Raw genomic sequence first — 17,006 nt, forward strand, 5'->3', positions numbered from 1 at the left:
TGTAATCCCAGGAAGAGGAGGGTCCCCAGTAAGTTGTTCCCGTGGTCTCGCATCCCCAGGCAGCACAGTAGTAATCTGACTCGTCGCCACATTGACTGTGGGAAGCGTGACCTCTGTGATAGCCAGGGCATACGTAAAAGTCAGTGGCCTGGAGCAAGGTGCGTCTGATTGCGTTATCGCAGCCAGGCTGGGCAGACCTGCGGACCGAAATGAACAGATCTTGGGCCTGATTGCTCTGCGTGTGGGGCATGTTATCCTCTGGGGCGACTTGTAGCTCAAGCCCATGTTCAAGGCCCCAAGGGGCTCCGGCCCCGAGGGCTAGTTTACAGAGGTCTGGGTGGAGGGAAGTTGGCCACCAGATGGCGATAGAGATCCGCGATATCGACCAAGCCACCTCCTGCTTTTCTGTAAGCACTACCCAGGTATAGTTCCAAGGCCTATGTCTGTTATCAGGGTATTTGGGCTGGGGCTGGTGAGGGGTGGAGGTCACCTTCGCCAGCAGCAGGATCACCAGGATCTTTTCCTGGAGCAGCATCTGGAAGAGAAAAGAGATGAGTCTCAGGAGGAGATGACGGCTCCATTCTGGACGTAGGTGGATTAACAGTTCTTATGAGTCTTTCTGGCAACCATCTTGGGCCAGCATTTTCTTTGTCACATATACAGGCAGATCCTCGTCCCCAGATGAGGACGGGGTCCGGTCCTTTCCACTGCCCCGTGAGGGGATCTTTCCATTGCAATAATGCGTGGGAGTCTTGTGACCTAGGATGCCACAAACGGTCAGCAGCTGACCGGCCCTCAATATCTAGAGATAGGAAATTAAGTACAAAGAGGCATGGTTGAGCCTATTTTGAGGCGTCAGAGGAGAATAAGCATCTGTGCCCGTGGTTAAACGTTGAAGCATGTTCTTCAAGGTCTGATGGGCTCGTTCTACTCTGCCCTGGCCCTAGGATTATATGGGATGCCTGTGACATGTTTAATGCCAAACTGGGCACAAAACTGTTGAAATTTAGCTCACGTGTATCCAGGGCTGTTGTCAGTTTTGATAACCTGTGGCTTTCCCATGGTAGCCATACACTGTACAGTGTGGGTGATCACATCATTCGACGCTTCTCCCGAGAAGGGGAGAGGCATGAATGAACCCACTGTAAGTATCTATGGTAACATGAAGGTATTTTAACTTTCCAAAGGAGGGAAGGTGGGTGACATCCATTTGTCATCATTCATTGGGGACCAATCCCGGGGGGGTTGACTCCCAAGTGGGGAACTGGCAGCAAGGTGGCACATTCTCCACAGGACTTAACTATTTCCCTTGCTTGATCTCTGGAGATCTTCAACATCTGACGCAAGGTGGAGGCACTTAGATGGTGTAGAGCATGGGTCCGCTTTGCCTGATCTATGGGGTCTATAAGGGCAGGGAAGGTAAAACGGGTGGCTTCGTCAGGCAGGGTGTTCCCTTTTGACAGAGGGCCGCCTAGACCGGAGTGGGCCCTCAAGTGTCCACCAAAAATGGCTCTGTTCTCTTAATAATAAGGGCTTGAATTTCTGCAAACAACTTGGAAGCAGTAGAAGCAGGCTTGATATATGGCACCGTTTCTAGTACTGGAATGGAGTGGACCACGTAGGCACTGTCAGTGTATAAATTAAATGGGGTTGTTGGTAATATCTTAAAGACCTGGAGTACCACAAGCCACTCAACAAGCTGGGCAGAGGAATATGGGGGCTGTATCGTGGTGACTTGTTCCTGTATAACATAGGCAGCTTTGCCTCTCTCTTTGACTCTCCATGTCAATAATGACCGATGGGGAAGGTGACTTAATGCCAGAGACCCGACTCCTCTCCCGAAATAGAGTCAGCGGGTAAGGGGAGGGAGGCAGGCTCCCTCAATGAACTTTCTCTCAGTGAACGCTCTGCTTCTGTGACCAAGTGCTGAAGGTCTGGCCACTCAGGGGTAATTCTTTTTTTTTTTTTTTTTTTTTTGGTTCTTTTTTTCGGAGCTGGGGACCGAACCCAGGGCCTTGCGCTTCCTAGGTAAGCGCTCTACCACTGAGCTAAATCCCCAGCCCCCCAGGGGTAATTCTAAGGATGTCATTAATAAGAGACCAATAACCGAAGACTAGAATTTTCTCGGGACTGAGAACCTCATAATAGTCTTTGAAACAGTGTCTAACCCTGAGCCACCTTTTCTGATCAATTGATCCTTCCCGGGGAAACATATCTCCCACATAGGACAAAAACTTCTTTAGATCCTTATTTTTAACCCTAATTCCTTGAGTCTTGAGGGACTTCTTGAGTCTGGACACAAAAAGCAACTGCTTAGAGAATGCTTGTCCCATCACTTACCTCTGAGATCTGCACCGCGCTCCCGGACTGTCTCACTGCGGGCGTACCGTGGTGTTGTAATGAGATCTGAAAATACTCTCTGGTGCTTCTGAGATGGGCGGACAGGCCCGTCCTCTGTTAGTGAGTGGCTTCCTCTCCTCTGTGACTCCCAGGGGGTCCCTGTTCGGATGCCAGTTGTCCGTCCTGCAGGGCAGTCGACCAGGATCTGGGGTCCACCTAGGAGAGAATGGGGACAAGAGACGCAAAGAACGGACAGCAAGTCAAGAGGTCTGATCAAGCTGACAGTTTTTTTTAATTTTTCTCAGGCAGAAGATAGACTGGTAGAAGTAAGATGTGGGGAGGGGTTAGGTAACCACAAAAGAATGGGTCTGGCTCGATGACCAGGATATTGGCTGGGTAAATCGGTCAGCGGGGGGAACAGTAGGGTGGGTTGCTTAGTGACCTGACCACCAGTGCTAAGCGACCTGACAACCAGATTTATTCTACCCATTGAGTTCAAGCAGAACTGCAGGTGCAGGCTTAGGTAAGGCTGAAATATGGTTGTTTTTGATCTAACATGAAGGCTGCTTCCAACATCTTGAGGCTGCTCCCAACGGTTTGGGGCCCTGGAGGATTGTTTTGGGGGGGGGCATCCTGCATTGCCCATCCTGACTGGCCCATGGAACGCTTGGCGGTGGGGTGTACGGTACTGGGAGGCAGTTCCTGCTGACGTCTGAGCTCCCAGAATGACTGTTTTACAGGAGGACGTAGACAAGGCAGTGAAGGCCGCTCGGGCAGCCTTCCAGCTGGGCTCGCCCTGGCGCCGCATGGATGCATCTGACAGGGGCCGGCTGTTGTACCGATTGGCTGATCTCATCGAACGGGACCGGACCTACCTGGCGGTGAGTCCTCAGCCATCTTGCCCTAGTTCCTTCAGCTGAAGGGGTTCATAGCATCCTCCAGATGCCTGGCTGCTCCTAGATCATAATGGTGTCTGATAGACAGACACTTGGGGGGGGGGGGGGGTTGTCTACCTGTCACTAATCAGTTGAGTCAACCTGTCTGTCCTGATGCTGTGTGGGTGTGGCCAAGGTAGAGTTCCAGAAGAAGAGTGTTTCCAATACACGGGCATTCTGTAGTTGGTCACCTCCCTTGGGCCCCTCTGCATGGTGGGCCAGGCCCTTACCCTGGCCACCCTGATGAGAGAACACAAAGGCAGCCCCATTCTCTATGGTGGTAGCCAGAGTGAACTGTCCATGTGCACCATGACACTCAATTCCTGAAGCTTGGGACAAAGTCCTTGACCAAGTCAGGCCAAGCTGTGCCCCTCCTGGCTCAGATCCATCTACTCCCCTTGTTTTTGTTTTGTTTTTGTTGTTGTTATTGTTGTTGTTGTTGTTGTTTTTTGTTTTTTTTTTTTTTTTCCCGGAGCTGGGGACCGAACCCAGGGCCTTGCTAGGGCCTTGCTCCTGCTAGGCAAGCGCTCTACCACTGAGCTAAATCCCCAACCCGTTATTGTTGTTTTTTGCTCTTGGCAATTTTTTTTTTGGGGGGGGGGTTAAGACAGGGTTTCTCTATGTAGTCCCAGCTGTCCCAGAACTCATTCTGTAGATCAGGCTGGCCTCAGACTCAGAGATCAGCCTGCCTCTACGTCCCAAGTGCTAGGGGATTAAAGGTGTGAGCCACCACTGCCAGCTTCCCTTCAGTTTTTGACAGCCAAGATTCTCGGAGCCCTGGGACCTTTGCACACACTGTCCCCTCCAGCTGAGCTCATGATTTCATCTCCCTGTGTCCAGCCTGCCCCCTCCTCATCCTTCAGGGTTAGCCCTCGTTGGAGCTTCCGAGGTAGAGCTGGGGAGACTCGCTTTTTTTTTTTTCCCTAGCATGTTTAATGTGTGCGACGGACGATCCCAGTCACCATGCATTCCGCTCGTTTCAGTATTTCCAGCAGTTGGATCTGGGTGAGGACCAGACTTTAAAGTCTGTCTGTGAAGTGGGTGAAGCTCATGCCTTCCTCTCCTCTTCTCCCTGTTGGGAGAAGCTGGGGCAATGGTCCAAAAATGCCCATGAGAATCAGTGGTGCAAAGGAGACTCACCCTGGGCCTCCACCGTCCCTGTCAAGTCAGCCCCTGGCATCAGTGGTCATCCCTTTGCTTCCCTTCATTCCTGCACCAACACATCTCTGCCGATCTTGATCTCTCCTCAGGCCTTGGAGACCCTGGACAACGGCAAGCCTTATGTCATCTCCTACCTGGTGGATTTGGACATGGTTCTGAAATGTCTCCGGTATGGGCTTTGCTCTTGTCATCGTGAAGAGGGAGGGAGTGATGTCGGGGAGGTAAACACAGAGTTAAAAGGATGCAGAGGCTCACAGGGACTGGAGCCTCCCTCCACTCAGGCTCCTTTTCCTGAGACAACCCCTCGCTGTCAGCCAGCCATCTGAGTTACCCCTCTGAGATTCTCCTCTGTCTTAGCTGTGTTTGGTAATTTCTGTGGTCCTGGGAACTGGTCAGTTACTAAGGGATTGATATGTTGGTCTTCAATTGTTCCTGGTTTCCGGCAGTCTGGTCTTTTCTGTCTCCACTTGTTTCTGCTTTTCGTCTGCCCAGTCTATTGTTTTTCTCCTTCCGTTACTTCGTGTTTAGTTCCATCATCAACATCTTTTTTTTTTTTTAATGTTTATGAATACATTGTAGACCAGAAGAGGGCATCAGATCCCATTACAGATGGTTGTGAGCCACCAAGTGGTTGCTGGGAATTGAACTCAGGACCTCGGGAAGAGCAGTCAGTGCTCCTAACCACTGAGCCATCTCTCCAGCCCTCACCCCGACTCCCTTATTTCTTCTTTTGCCACCTGTGGCATCTTTGGGGCCAGCTTTCATGTTGCCGCCCCTTAGACCAAATGCCAACGTCCTAGGAACGTGTCTGCCACCTGCTTGCTTTGAGTCTGACCTGCCATGGGCACTGTGGAGTCTGTGTGTGTGGACAGTGGCTGGCAGAGGGCGGCAGTGCCCGAATGGCAGGAATTGTCCACACAGCACAGGGGCTTGCCCAATGTCATCATGTCCCCAGGGACAATGAGCACTTCCAGAGGCTTATCTTGTCACGACTGCCAGGGCAGGTGCTGCTGGCTCTGGAACAGAGAGGCCAGGGACACAGCTTAATATCCTGGGGCCCACAGAATGAGTCCCTTCAATAAAGCATTGTCCAACTCAAAACATCAGACGTGCTAAGCCTAAGAAACTCGAGTCCCGACCTGGTCAGCTTTGGCAGACCCAGTTCACTCCAGGAGTCTCCCTCTACACGCCCCGATGCCTCATCCTGAATCTTTCCTGACCCTTCCTTTCCTGGAGGCGTGACAGCACATGCTGTCACCACACACTGGCTGCCCCCTGGTCATTATGCTTCTCTGTCACCTGTGTGCCCTGACTGAGTCAGGCCAGTCCAGGACGTGCCGGCCTTTGACTTATCTGCCATCTTCCACCAGGTCCTACCCATGATCCCACAGTGCCGGGCTGGCACTGCATGCGTGTTAATAAACCCAGGCACTTAGTTAAAAGACTGAGTCCCTAACAAGTGTGCTAAATGGCAGCCCCGGCGGTGGATCTCGGATTCATCTGGGGCTCTGAAGTTGGGTCCCCATATCCTGTTGGTCATTTGTTTCTTTCTGGGAATAAATCCCTGGGTGCCAGGGTGGTTGTCAGTGCAATACAGGGTGTCTCTCTGCCATGTAGTACAGGCTAGACACGCTTGGCTTTTTCTTCTTTTAGCTATTATGCTGGCTGGGCTGACAAGTACCACGGGAAAACCATTCCCATCGATGGCGACTTCTTCAGCTATACCCGCCACGAGCCTGTGGGCGTGTGTGGACAGATCATTCCGGTGTGTACCAGCCCCTGTGGAAGTCATGGTGCTAGGGGCTGAAACTTGGCATCGGCCGTGCATATTGCAGAGTGGGAGATTCTCCTGGAGGTGTCACCAGAAGGTGACTGGGCGATGGCTAGAACACTGCTTCGGCGACTCTAGTGGGGTGGGTTTAATTCATCTGAATAGCAGCAGTCCATTGATCATGGGGAGTCTGGGACTCATGTGGTACCAAGTACCCCGAGGTGCTAATGAGTGTGACCTGTCACTGTCGGCCACCTCAACCAGTGTCCCAACCCATGGCTATGTAGTAGGGCCCCTCAGGAGCGGTCCTTCCTGCCTGCCCCCTGCTGTGTGTCCCTGAGGAGGACCTGTGGTTGGGCAACTGTCGTTTTGTACAGTGGAACTTCCCGCTCCTGATGCAAGCCTGGAAGCTGGGCCCTGCCTTGGCAACTGGAAACGTGGTGGTGATGAAAGTGGCCGAGCAGACACCGCTCACTGCACTCTACGTGGCCAACTTGATCAAGGAGGTGGGTGGCTTGCTGTGGCCTCTAAATGTCCTAGTGTGGCTTGCTCTGAAGGGGATCTGAGGAAAGCCTTGGACTCCTGAGGCTGTGGTTGTAGGAGTCGGGGACTTGGTCCTCAGTACCTTAACCAGAGAACTCTGTTCTCAGTACCTTAACCAGAGGCAACTCAGTCCTTAGTACTTTAACCAGAGGGTAGCTTGGTCCATAGTACCTTAACCAGAGGGGAACTCAGTCCTTAGTACTTGAACCAGAAGGGAGTTTAGTCCTCAGTACCTTAACCAGAGAGGAGTTCAGTTCTTAGTACTTTAATCAGAGGGGAGCTTAGTCCTTAGTACCTTAACCAGAGGGAACTCAGTTCTTAGTACCTTAACCAGAGGGGAGCTTAGTCCTCAGTACCTTAACCAGAGGGGAACTCAGTCCTCAGTACCTTATCCAGAGGGGAACTCAATCCTCAGTACCTTAAGTCAGTGGGAAACTCAGGCCTTAGTACTTTAACTAGAGGGGAACTTGGTCATCAGTACCTTAACCAGAGGGGAACTCTGTCTTCAGTATAGTCAGAGGGGAACTCAGTCCTTAGTACCTTATCCAGAGGGGTCCCTGCTACTGTCTCCCACACTGGGGCCTGTGGCTCCCTGAAGGAATAAAGCCACTGCTTTAGAACTGTCAGCTCCACAGGAGACCCTATAGCCAGACTCTTTGTCCCAGCCACTTTTAGAAGTCCCTGTAGCATGGCTCATGCACTGTAGTTCCTTTGCGTGTGTCCCCAGATCACCGTTGGGGGAGATTGGGGTGTTTTCTTTGTCAAGGTCCTGGGAGCAAGAGGCTGACATCCACGTCCCCTGGCTTCCCCTACAGGCAGGCTTCCCCCCTGGCGTGGTCAATATTGTTCCTGGATTCGGCCCTACCGCCGGGGCTGCCATCGCGTCCCACGAGGATGTGGACAAAGTGGCCTTCACAGGTTCCACTGAGGTAAGGCATCTCAGGACCTCCGATTTGCAGCATGGTGGCTCAGGCTCAGTGGCTGTTCCCTTCCGAGGAACCAGCTTCTGTCCCAGAACTTGCCTCTCCGTCATCCAAATGACAGCCCGCAGACGTGTGCCAGAGGGCAGATCAGGACTATGTTTCTCTGTGGTCTGCTAGCCGCATGGTGGAGGTGGGATGGATTGTGGTGTGTGTCAGCACTCACCCCAGGAAACTGGGGCTCGCTGGCTGCAGATAGCCTAGGCAAAGTTCAGGCGATGCTGTTGTAACCCTGGAGGACCCACTGGATGTCAAGAGGCTCTGTTTATTCCCTTTGAGACCAGGATGGTGCCTTTAACCCCAGCATTAGGGAGGTGGATGTAGGAGGATCAGGAGCTCGGGATAGTGAGCTACTTAGTAAGTTTGAGGCCAGCCTCGGCTACATGAGATAATGTCTCAAAACAGAAAACAAGTCAGGAGGGATGGTGTACACCTTTGGTCGTAGTGCCTAGGAGGCAGGAGCAGGTGAATCTCTGTGAGCTCAAGGCTAGCCTGGTCTACATAGTGAAACCCTGTCTGAAACAACTGGTTTTACAGCAGTAGTAATGAAAACCAGAAGGACAAGGTATGCGGTGTGGAGAGGGCACAGGCAGTACGTAGGCTTTCGAGTTTCGCCTCAGTGTAGCACGGCTTTGCTGTGCGACCTTGGTGTATTATGTTTATTTATTTAGAGACAGGATCTCTCCATAGGGATCTGGCTATATGGACCAGGCTGGTCTTGAACTCATAGAGATCCATTTGCCCCTGACTCTGGAATGCAGGGACTAAAGGGGTGCCACCACGCCCACCTTGTGTGAGTTTTCCTTTCGCTGTGACAAGTTGAAGGAAGGATGGATTATAGCTCAGACTCTTATGGGGACGGGGCAGGCAGCAGCTTGAGGGTGCCTGCTCACAGCTGGGCAGACCAGGGCAACAAGACAGGAAGTGGGGCTCAGCTATAACCTCCCCCAAACGACCCACTTCCTCCCCCTAGACAACAATCCTAAAGGTTCCACAACTTCCTCAAAACACTGCCACCAGCTGGGTGAACTAAATATTCAAACATGAAGGCCAGCAGGGGACATTCCTCATTGGGCCAGTGACACTTGGGTGAGCCCAACTCCTTGAGCCTCCATCCTCGGTGGTGAGAATCAAGCTAGCTCAGGGTTCCAGCCACGGTGCATAACACTATGGCTGCTTCAGCGGCTGTACAAATGGATGAGAGGAGTTGGGCTGCTATGGGGGCTGCTCTGTGGCAGAGACATAAACAAACCAAGGCCTGGAGAGTCCTTAAACTGTCCTTGGAAGCGGGGACACATTTCTTTCCAAAAGTGAGCAGGTCCTGACCCCTGAAATCTCAGCCTTCTGAGAGGGGACACTAATTAGTGTAACAACAAGGATTTTTACCTCCTGGTCTCTTCCACACCCAGCCTGCCTTCAGTTCGAGGCTTTGATGAATCTCACAGAGGGGATGGTTTCTTTGCAAGATGGCCTGTGGGGTCAGCTTGGTGCTAGGCTCTGGGTACTTGGGGGAGAGTAGTACCCTGTGCTTGCCCTCACAGAGGGGACAGCACTGAGCTAGGAAAGAGGCCACATAATAGTTTGACTGGGTCCTGCCTCTTCATTGGCCATCTTGGCGACTGGCCATGTGACTTGGCCTCTCCTAGCCTCAGCCCCCTCGTCGATAAGCCATTCCAGCCTCTAAGGGCATCAGGAGGGCTGACTCCCAGCCCCAGCACCTGGCACAGACCTGTGTGTGAGCCACATGAAGGGGTCTTGTCATGATGTGTAGAGCTCAGTGGTGGCAGTAGGAGATGAACTCTTGGGTCTCTTGGGACACGGTGACTGCGTGAGTGGAGGGGCATTTAGCTCCCTTCCCCTGCCGACGGCAGTCCATGGGTCTGTGTCTCCACAGGTTGGTCACCTAATCCAGGTTGCCGCCGGGAGCAGCAATCTCAAGAGAGTAACCCTGGAACTGGGGGGAAAGAGCCCCAATATCATCATGTCAGACGCTGACAGTAAGTTCCAGGGTTGCAGGAAGACCTCAGCTCCACCGTGATTGATTTGGGACCCGTGTGGTCTGATGTAGTCTGACTTAGCTCCTCATTCTGTCATTAGGGTTAGCCTGACCCCTGTACTGCCCACCCACAGGCCACTAGGCCACCGTACCTTAGCATGCCCTCTCTGAGAGATACTTCCTTCCCTCTGTCTCTCCCACAGTTGACAGCCTTTGCAGAGGGAGGAAGGTTCCATTTCATTCTGGCCAATCCCTGGCCCCTGGCAGGCACTACCCCTAGTGTTGTGAACGGGTTGTGTGGGTGAACATTGCTGGAGGTTAACAGCCTCTCCTCATGTCGCCTCTCCCTCGCTCTCCCCTCCCCACAGTGGACTGGGCTGTGGAACAGGCCCACTTTGCCCTGTTCTTCAACCAGGGCCAGTGCTGTTGTGCGGGCTCCCGGACCTTCGTGCAGGAGGATGTGTATGATGAATTCGTGGAACGCAGTGTGGCCCGGGCCAAGTCTCGGGTGGTCGGGAACCCTTTCGACAGCCGGACGGAGCAGGGGCCGCAGGTAAGCCTCATCAGCTGGGCATGCCAGCGTGCCAAAGCAGTAAGGACAGGATGGCTCGGACTCGGTGGGGCTGGGTTAACTGTCACCTCTGCTGGATACCACCTGTGTGTCCTGTCAGGGTAATCAGGAGACCCCAGCCCTGTCTCAGGTCCTATATTTTGGATTCTTCATAGACCTTGGCAGGAAAATGGCTGTCTACCTGCTGAGGAGCCGCTCCCTACGCGCATTGGCTTCTGTGTTTTTGTTTTTGTTTTTGTTTTTTTTTTTGTTTTTTTTTTTCTTTTCTTTTTTTCGGAGCTGGGGAAGCGCTAGGCAAGCGCTCTACCACTGAGCTAAATCCCCAACCCTGGCTTCTGTGTTTTAATTCTGCTAATCTTGGAATTTAAAGAGAGAAGCATTGGGTCAGGCATGCCTTGCCCTGGTGGTAAAGGATGTGGCGTCTCTTTTTGGCATCACGCTTCTGACTGTGGCATTTTCTCTTTGACTCTTGCTCCTTAAAGACCCGGGTCCCCTTCCCAGCCCGTCTGCTCTGATCTAGCTTCTCAGTCCCTCTGGGCTTCTCCTGCAGGTGGATGAGACTCAGTTTAAGAAGATCCTGGGCTATATCAAGTCAGGACAACAAGAAGGGGCGAAGCTGCTGTGCGGTGGGGGCGCCGCCGCAGACCGTGGTTACTTCATCCAGCCCACCGTGTTCGGAGACGTCAAAGATGGCATGACCATCGCCAAGGAGGAGGTGAGCCCCTGGGCCGAGCTGCTCTTAGCAGGAAGGAGAAATGGGTGATTTTTTTTTTGGTTCTTTTTTTCGGAGCTGGGGACCGAACCCAGGGCCTTCGGCTTGCTAGGCAAGCGCTCTACCACTGAGCTAAATCCCCAGCCCCGAAATGGGTGATTTGATCCAGTGTCATGATGGTGTCCCCAAACTCTGGTTTTGAGCCATCTCCATGGCTAGAGTAAGTTATTGCCACCATGATTCTGATACATCACTCTTCCCTTAAGGTTTCTCACCTCACAAATGGGAAAGCATTAAATCCTTTATCCCGGCCCACAGGGTTTTATATTTTATAGTCTTTCCCCTGGGAGTCATGACTCTTTTTTTTTTTTTTTAATTTATTTACTTTATTTATATGAGTACACTGTCACTGTCTTCAGACACACCAGAAGAGGGCATTGGATACCCTTTACAGATGGTTGTGAGCCACCATGTGGTTGCTGGGATTTGAACTCAGGACCTCTAGAAGAGCAGTCTGCTCTTTTTTTTTTTTTTTTTTTAAAGATTTATTTTATTTATATGAGTTCACTGTAGCTATCTTCAGACATACCAGAAGAGGGCATCAGATCCCATTACAGATGGTTGTGAGCCACCATGTGGTTGCTGGGAATTGAATTCAGGACCTGTGGAAGAGCAGTCAGTGCTCTTAACCTCTGAGCCATCTCTCCAGCCTATGGGAGTCATGAATCTAGGACTGGGCTCATCTGCCCTTTCCATAGCTTTGACCCAAGTAAGACCTCGGATGAGGCCATGTTTGACTTCACACCCAGCACGACAGCTCTCACTTCCTCTCGCTTGCACCAGCTAGGGTGAGCCACGAAGCTGCACTTAGGACAGCGTAGTGTCAACCTTTCACATGCTAGTGAGAATATTCTCCATCCAAGGAGCAGAAGCTGGGTGACGAAGTGGCCTGTTCTGGAAACTGCTGGGAAAAGGAAGAGAAACCAGAGGCCATTCCACTGCTTGCTCAGCAGTCAGCCGGTGCCTTGACCCTGGGTTAAATTTGATGGGAGTCCGCCTTAAGCCCTCTATGCCAAGTTCACATGCTAATATATTTCATTTGTTGTGGGCCTGTTTAGAAATAAGATAATTGGACACAAAGCACAGACCACCCAGGAGGCAGCCAGTCTTTGTCTGCTCCCTTTTCCTCATAGCTGAGCTGGGAGGCCCCCTGTAGTCCTGGACTGGCTAGGTCAGGTCTCAGGCTAAAGGGAGCAGGCACCTCCCCCCTCCTATCCTTCTTCCTTCTCTGCCTCTCCCTCTAGATCTTCGGACCAGTGATGCAGATCCTCAAATTCAAGACCATTGAGGAGGTTGTGGGGCGAGCCAATAATTCCAAGTACGGGCTGGCTGCCGCTGTCTTCACAAAGGACCTGGACAAGGCCAATTACCTGTCCCAAGCTCTGCAGGCTGGGACTGTGTGGTAAGAGCCGCCCAGTAGCTGCTCCTCAACCCAGTAAAATATCCCCAAACTATCTGGAACCCCAGAACTGGTTCTCCTCTGTCAGAGAACACCTCCTACCACCAGATCCCATGAAGCCGGTGATAGGCCACCTCCCCCAGCTGTGTCGGTGGCAGCCCAGGCTGAGCATAAACAGCTGCTTGGCGCCTGCTTCATCACCCTTAGGATTAAAGAAAGAAGAAATGTGGACCCGGCAGAGTTCAGCGCCCTCCGCTTAGCTGGTGGGAAAAAATTAGCTACTATGTAGCACACTCTGGCAGTCCCTCAAGAAGTTCATCATAGGGGCCTGTTTCCAGAGATGCCAGTGCTCTGTAACAGCTAAAGACCAGAGACCGCATATGAGCCAGTAGAAAATAGTCCATTCTCACAGGGACATGCGGATAGCTGATGCACCGCAGCCAATAGGTAGCAACCACTGTAGCTCCTGGGTAGGTGGGTAAACAGACAGGAGGCAGCCTGTCCCTAGTGGAAAGTGATTCAGAGGAATGGAGTCCTGGTGCTTGCTGGAGTGTGGGTAACCTTGGCAACATGATGCTAAGTGACAGGAGTTAGTTGCCAACCACCATATTGTCTGACTGTACAGCCCCACAATCTGGGGGTCTCCATTAGTGGATGCTCCACCTGGAGGGAAGGGGTGGGAAGAGACCATTAATGGGTACAGTGTTTCTTTTTAGAGTGCTACGAATACTGTGAAGCAAGATAGTGGTTAGGGTCTAACCCAGAAGACTTCCCTTAGACCTTATTCTGGTGTGATACAAACCACCAAGTTGGGACGTCTTTAAAAAACATTTTTTAAAGCCTGTGTGTGTGTGTGTGTGTGTGTGTGTGTGTGTGTGTGTGTGTGTGTGTGTGTGTGTACAGGGACACGTGTGGGGGTTATAGGACACAGCTGGTTTTCCTCCTACCATGTGGGTCCCAGGAATTGAACTTGGTAGCCAGGCTCCCGGTACCGGTAGATCCTTCCCCTACCCATCCAGTCATGTTGCTAGCCAGAGCCAAATGCTTTTAAATGCTGAATTTTCACATCATTTTTAATAATCTTTAACTCGAAAGGGGGAGCCCGGGGTGGTGATGGCACATGCCTTTTAATCCTAGCACTCGGGAGGCAGAGGCAGGTGGATTTCTGTGAGTTCTAGTTCTTCAGACTGGCACTGTGTGGTAAGAGCCTCCCAGTAAAATATCCCCCAAATATCTGCTTGCCCAGATTGTATAGCAAGTTCCAGGACAGCCAGGTCTGCATATACAGAGAAACCCTGTCTTAAAAAGAAAAAAATTAGGGGCTGGGGATTTAGCTCAGTGGTAGAGCGCTTATCTAGGAAGCACAAGGCCCTGGGTTCGGTCCCCAGCTCCGAAAAAAAGAACCAAAAAAAAAAAAAAAAAAAAAAGAAAAAAATTAGAAAGAAAGTGGGGGTGGGGTGGGGGAGCCAGTCCCTGTTAGCCAGGATGCTTCATCAGATTGGAAGCTGGCTCTTGGTGTGCTGTGTTTGATGCCTATCTGTGGCCACATTTGGGCAGACAGTAGAGTGTCACGTGACCTGCCTTACCCCACCCCCACCCCCATGGCCATTACTTAATGGGCCTCCGTTTTCCATATAAGATAGTGATGGTGTGGGGTTAGGGATTTAGCTCAGTGGTAGAGCGCTTGCCTAGCAAGCATAAGGCCCTGGGTTCGGTCCCCAGGTCCGAAAAAAAGAAAAAAAGAAAAAAAAAAAAAAGATGGTGATGGTGAAAGAGCGTACCCCTAAACGGGGGACGTGTCTCTCGCTCCAATCGTGGGATGGGGTGCCCCCAGGAATCACGAGTAGCCATTCTTGATGTAACAGCAGGAGGTAGCTTTATTAACGAGATCCCGGGTCTTAGCGGGATCCCGGGTCGACACGTATCTCACACAGGAGACAGAGGAATCGACCCCGAGCCTCTTCAGGCAGGGGTTTATATAGGAGAAGCCAGGGGGTTTCGCGTGGTTATCAGCAAGGGAAATGGGTACAAGGTCTCATCTGCAAGCAGTACATGCGGGCTGGGGTGTTCTCAATATAGGAGAACGTCTTATCTTTATCTGTAGAGCAGGGAGTCATCCGTCCGGATGGCCCCCGACTCAAAGGAGATGGTAGCTGTTAGTTTCTGGAACAATCCCTCGACCTTGCTTTTAGGCTTGGCCGGGCACATCTCAGGCCAGCTCTGTCTGCCCCCTTATCTGCTGTTCTTTTGCAGTTTTTATGAAGTTTTTATTTTAACTCTTCAGCTCCAAATGGTCCGGCAAGCCCTATAGTCTCCCTCAGGTAGTCCGGACCTTGTTTATGACTAACTTTTTGAAATTTAACTCTTCAATGGTGAGGTCATCCATGGCCTGGAATGTCATGCAGTCCCTCACATGACCTTTGTGTTCTCTCCAATGACAGGATCAACTGCTACGATGTGTTTGGGGCCCAGTCCCCATTTGGTGGCTATAAGATGTCGGGGAGTGGCAGGGAGCTGGGCGAGTATGGCCTGCAGGCCTACACGGAAGTGAAGACGGTGCGTACACAGCCTGCGGGCACCAGTGACCTGGCCTCTCCTGGTTAGGGATGCTACTACCTGTTATTAGTTTGTAGGTTAAGCCAGAGAAGCCACAGAGGGGGTCAGATGTAGTCTCTAGGGTCTTACCCCCAATAGGCCCAGACACATTTGCCACAGAGCTGGTCAGCCTGAGAGAAGGCAGGCCCCAGTGGTAGAGGCAGTGAGGTGCTTCCGGTAAGAGGTGTGAGCAGGCGCAGCTGCCAAGGGCACCCTGGTCCAGTTCTGCTCACAGGAACATAGCCCAGACTCCATCGGAAGCACAGAAAGGGTGATAATGCTATGAACACAGGTCATCCAAAAAGTCAGATGTGACCTAAATGCCCAACGTGTTAGCGTCTGTTGCATCATGGAATACAGATCCCTTTAAAAATGGCTTGTTGCACATTTGATGTGGAAATTGTTCGTCTTTTCATGTAAAGAATGCAAAATAGGTCTGGAGAGATGGCTCAGTGGTTAAGAGCACTGACTGCTCTTCCAGAGGTCCTGAGTTCAATTCCCAGCAACCACATGGTGGCTCACAACCATCTGTAATGGGGATCCGATGCCCTCTTCTGGTGTGTCTGAAGACAGCGACAGTGTACTTAAGTATAATAAATGAATAAATCTTAAAAAGAACAGAGACGGGGTTGGGGATTTGGCTCAGTGGTAGAGCGCTTACCTAGGAAGCGCAAGGTCCTGGGTTCGGTCCCCAGCCCTGGGAAAAAAAAAAAAAGGACAGAGACAAAGTTTTTTAAAAAAGTTTTTAAAAAAAATCCAAAATAAAGTAAATGCAGGAAGAGGCTTTTTAGAACACCTTATAATACCTAATACGTTGAGATGCAGCGACAAGCCACGAAGGCCTTTTCTTTAATGAGACGCCTGTGGATGTAGCCTCTTCCTCAGAGTTTACCCTGGGGACTCCTAGTTTGGGACTATACAGTGTTAGATGTTGCAGCTTCCTGACCTCAACTCACCAGATGCTCCTAAACTATGATGCTCCCCAGTCCTCCAGAAAGGGCTGACCTCCAGACACCGGCAGATGTCCCCTAGGACCTTGTGTGAGAATCCAGAAAGGAGATAGAATATGATGTCCCGCAGAGGTCAGGCTGTTGCCAAGGAGATGTGAGAAGGAAGAGAGAAGCTCTTGTCCCCGAGGGGACCTCCCGACACTTGCAAAGTATGAACCATAACTGCTTCTCCGAACCCTTCACAGGTCACCGTCAAAGTGCCACAGAAGAACTCGTAAAGTGGTGTGCAGGCTTCCTCAGCCAGCGCCCGAAAACCCAACAAGATCCTGAGAAAAGCCACCACCAAGCACACTGCGCCTGCCAAGAGAAAACCCCTTCACCAAAGCCTGCCAAGAGAAAACCCCTTCACCAAAGCGTCTTGGGCCAAGAAAGTCAGGATTTGATAAACAGGGCAGGGTTGGTGGGCGGTGTGTGGGGAGCGTCCCCAGTAAACTGGGGAAGGGAGGAGCTCTGTGCAGACCACCCACACGCACGCACACGCTCACGGGTCCTTCTGTGCTGGATGCTGGGTTCCACCCTCAGTGCTTAAACAAATGAGCAATAAAAATCAGCAGATAAAGCCTCGGGGTCAGTTCTCTGAGCCCTAAGTTCTGAGTCTTATCTCTGTTGCATTCTGTGACTCTGTGCTGTGGGAGGAGACAAGGCCATTATTAGAGTATTAGCTTTGTGGAACACTAGCGCCTTGATGTTTACTGGTCAAGAGTCACTAAAGGCGGGGTTGGGGATTTAGCTCAGTGGTAGAGTGCTTGCCTAGGAAGCACAAGGCCCTGGGTTCGGTCCCCAGCTCGGGGGGGGGGGGGGGTCACTAAAGGCCCCCTCCCATCCTGGACATGGGGGACACCAGGCTGAAGTGTCCCCACTATTTGCTGGTATCCCGAAGTAGCACTCTCCCCGCTCCTTGGTACCTGTGACCTTGGCTCTCACAAGTGATTC

At 51.7% G+C, this 17,006-nt stretch overlaps 1 protein-coding gene across 1 annotated transcript in view; it reads left to right on the forward strand.

Annotated features, from left to right (window-relative positions):
• Positions 1 to 16,673, forward strand: part of Aldh2 (aldehyde dehydrogenase 2 family member) — a 32,746-nt gene extending 16,073 nt beyond the window's left edge. Inside the window, 11 exon segments of the mRNA NM_032416.2 lie at positions 3,081 to 3,221; positions 4,526 to 4,605; positions 6,090 to 6,201; positions 6,585 to 6,713; positions 7,566 to 7,679; positions 9,625 to 9,727; positions 10,095 to 10,279; positions 10,848 to 11,012; positions 12,314 to 12,471; positions 14,910 to 15,024; positions 16,259 to 16,673. Coding sequence (NP_115792.2) covers positions 3,081 to 3,221; positions 4,526 to 4,605; positions 6,090 to 6,201; positions 6,585 to 6,713; positions 7,566 to 7,679; positions 9,625 to 9,727; positions 10,095 to 10,279; positions 10,848 to 11,012; positions 12,314 to 12,471; positions 14,910 to 15,024; positions 16,259 to 16,291 — 1,335 coding nt within the window. The 3' untranslated portion in view covers positions 16,292 to 16,673.
• The last annotated feature ends 333 nt before the right edge of the window (positions 16,674 to 17,006 follow it).

This window comes from Rattus norvegicus, chromosome 12 (assembly GCF_021556685.1).
Source record: "Rattus norvegicus strain SHRSP/BbbUtx chromosome 12, alternate assembly SHRSP_T2T, whole genome shotgun sequence".
Lineage (NCBI taxonomy): Eukaryota > Metazoa > Chordata > Mammalia > Rodentia > Muridae > Rattus > Rattus norvegicus.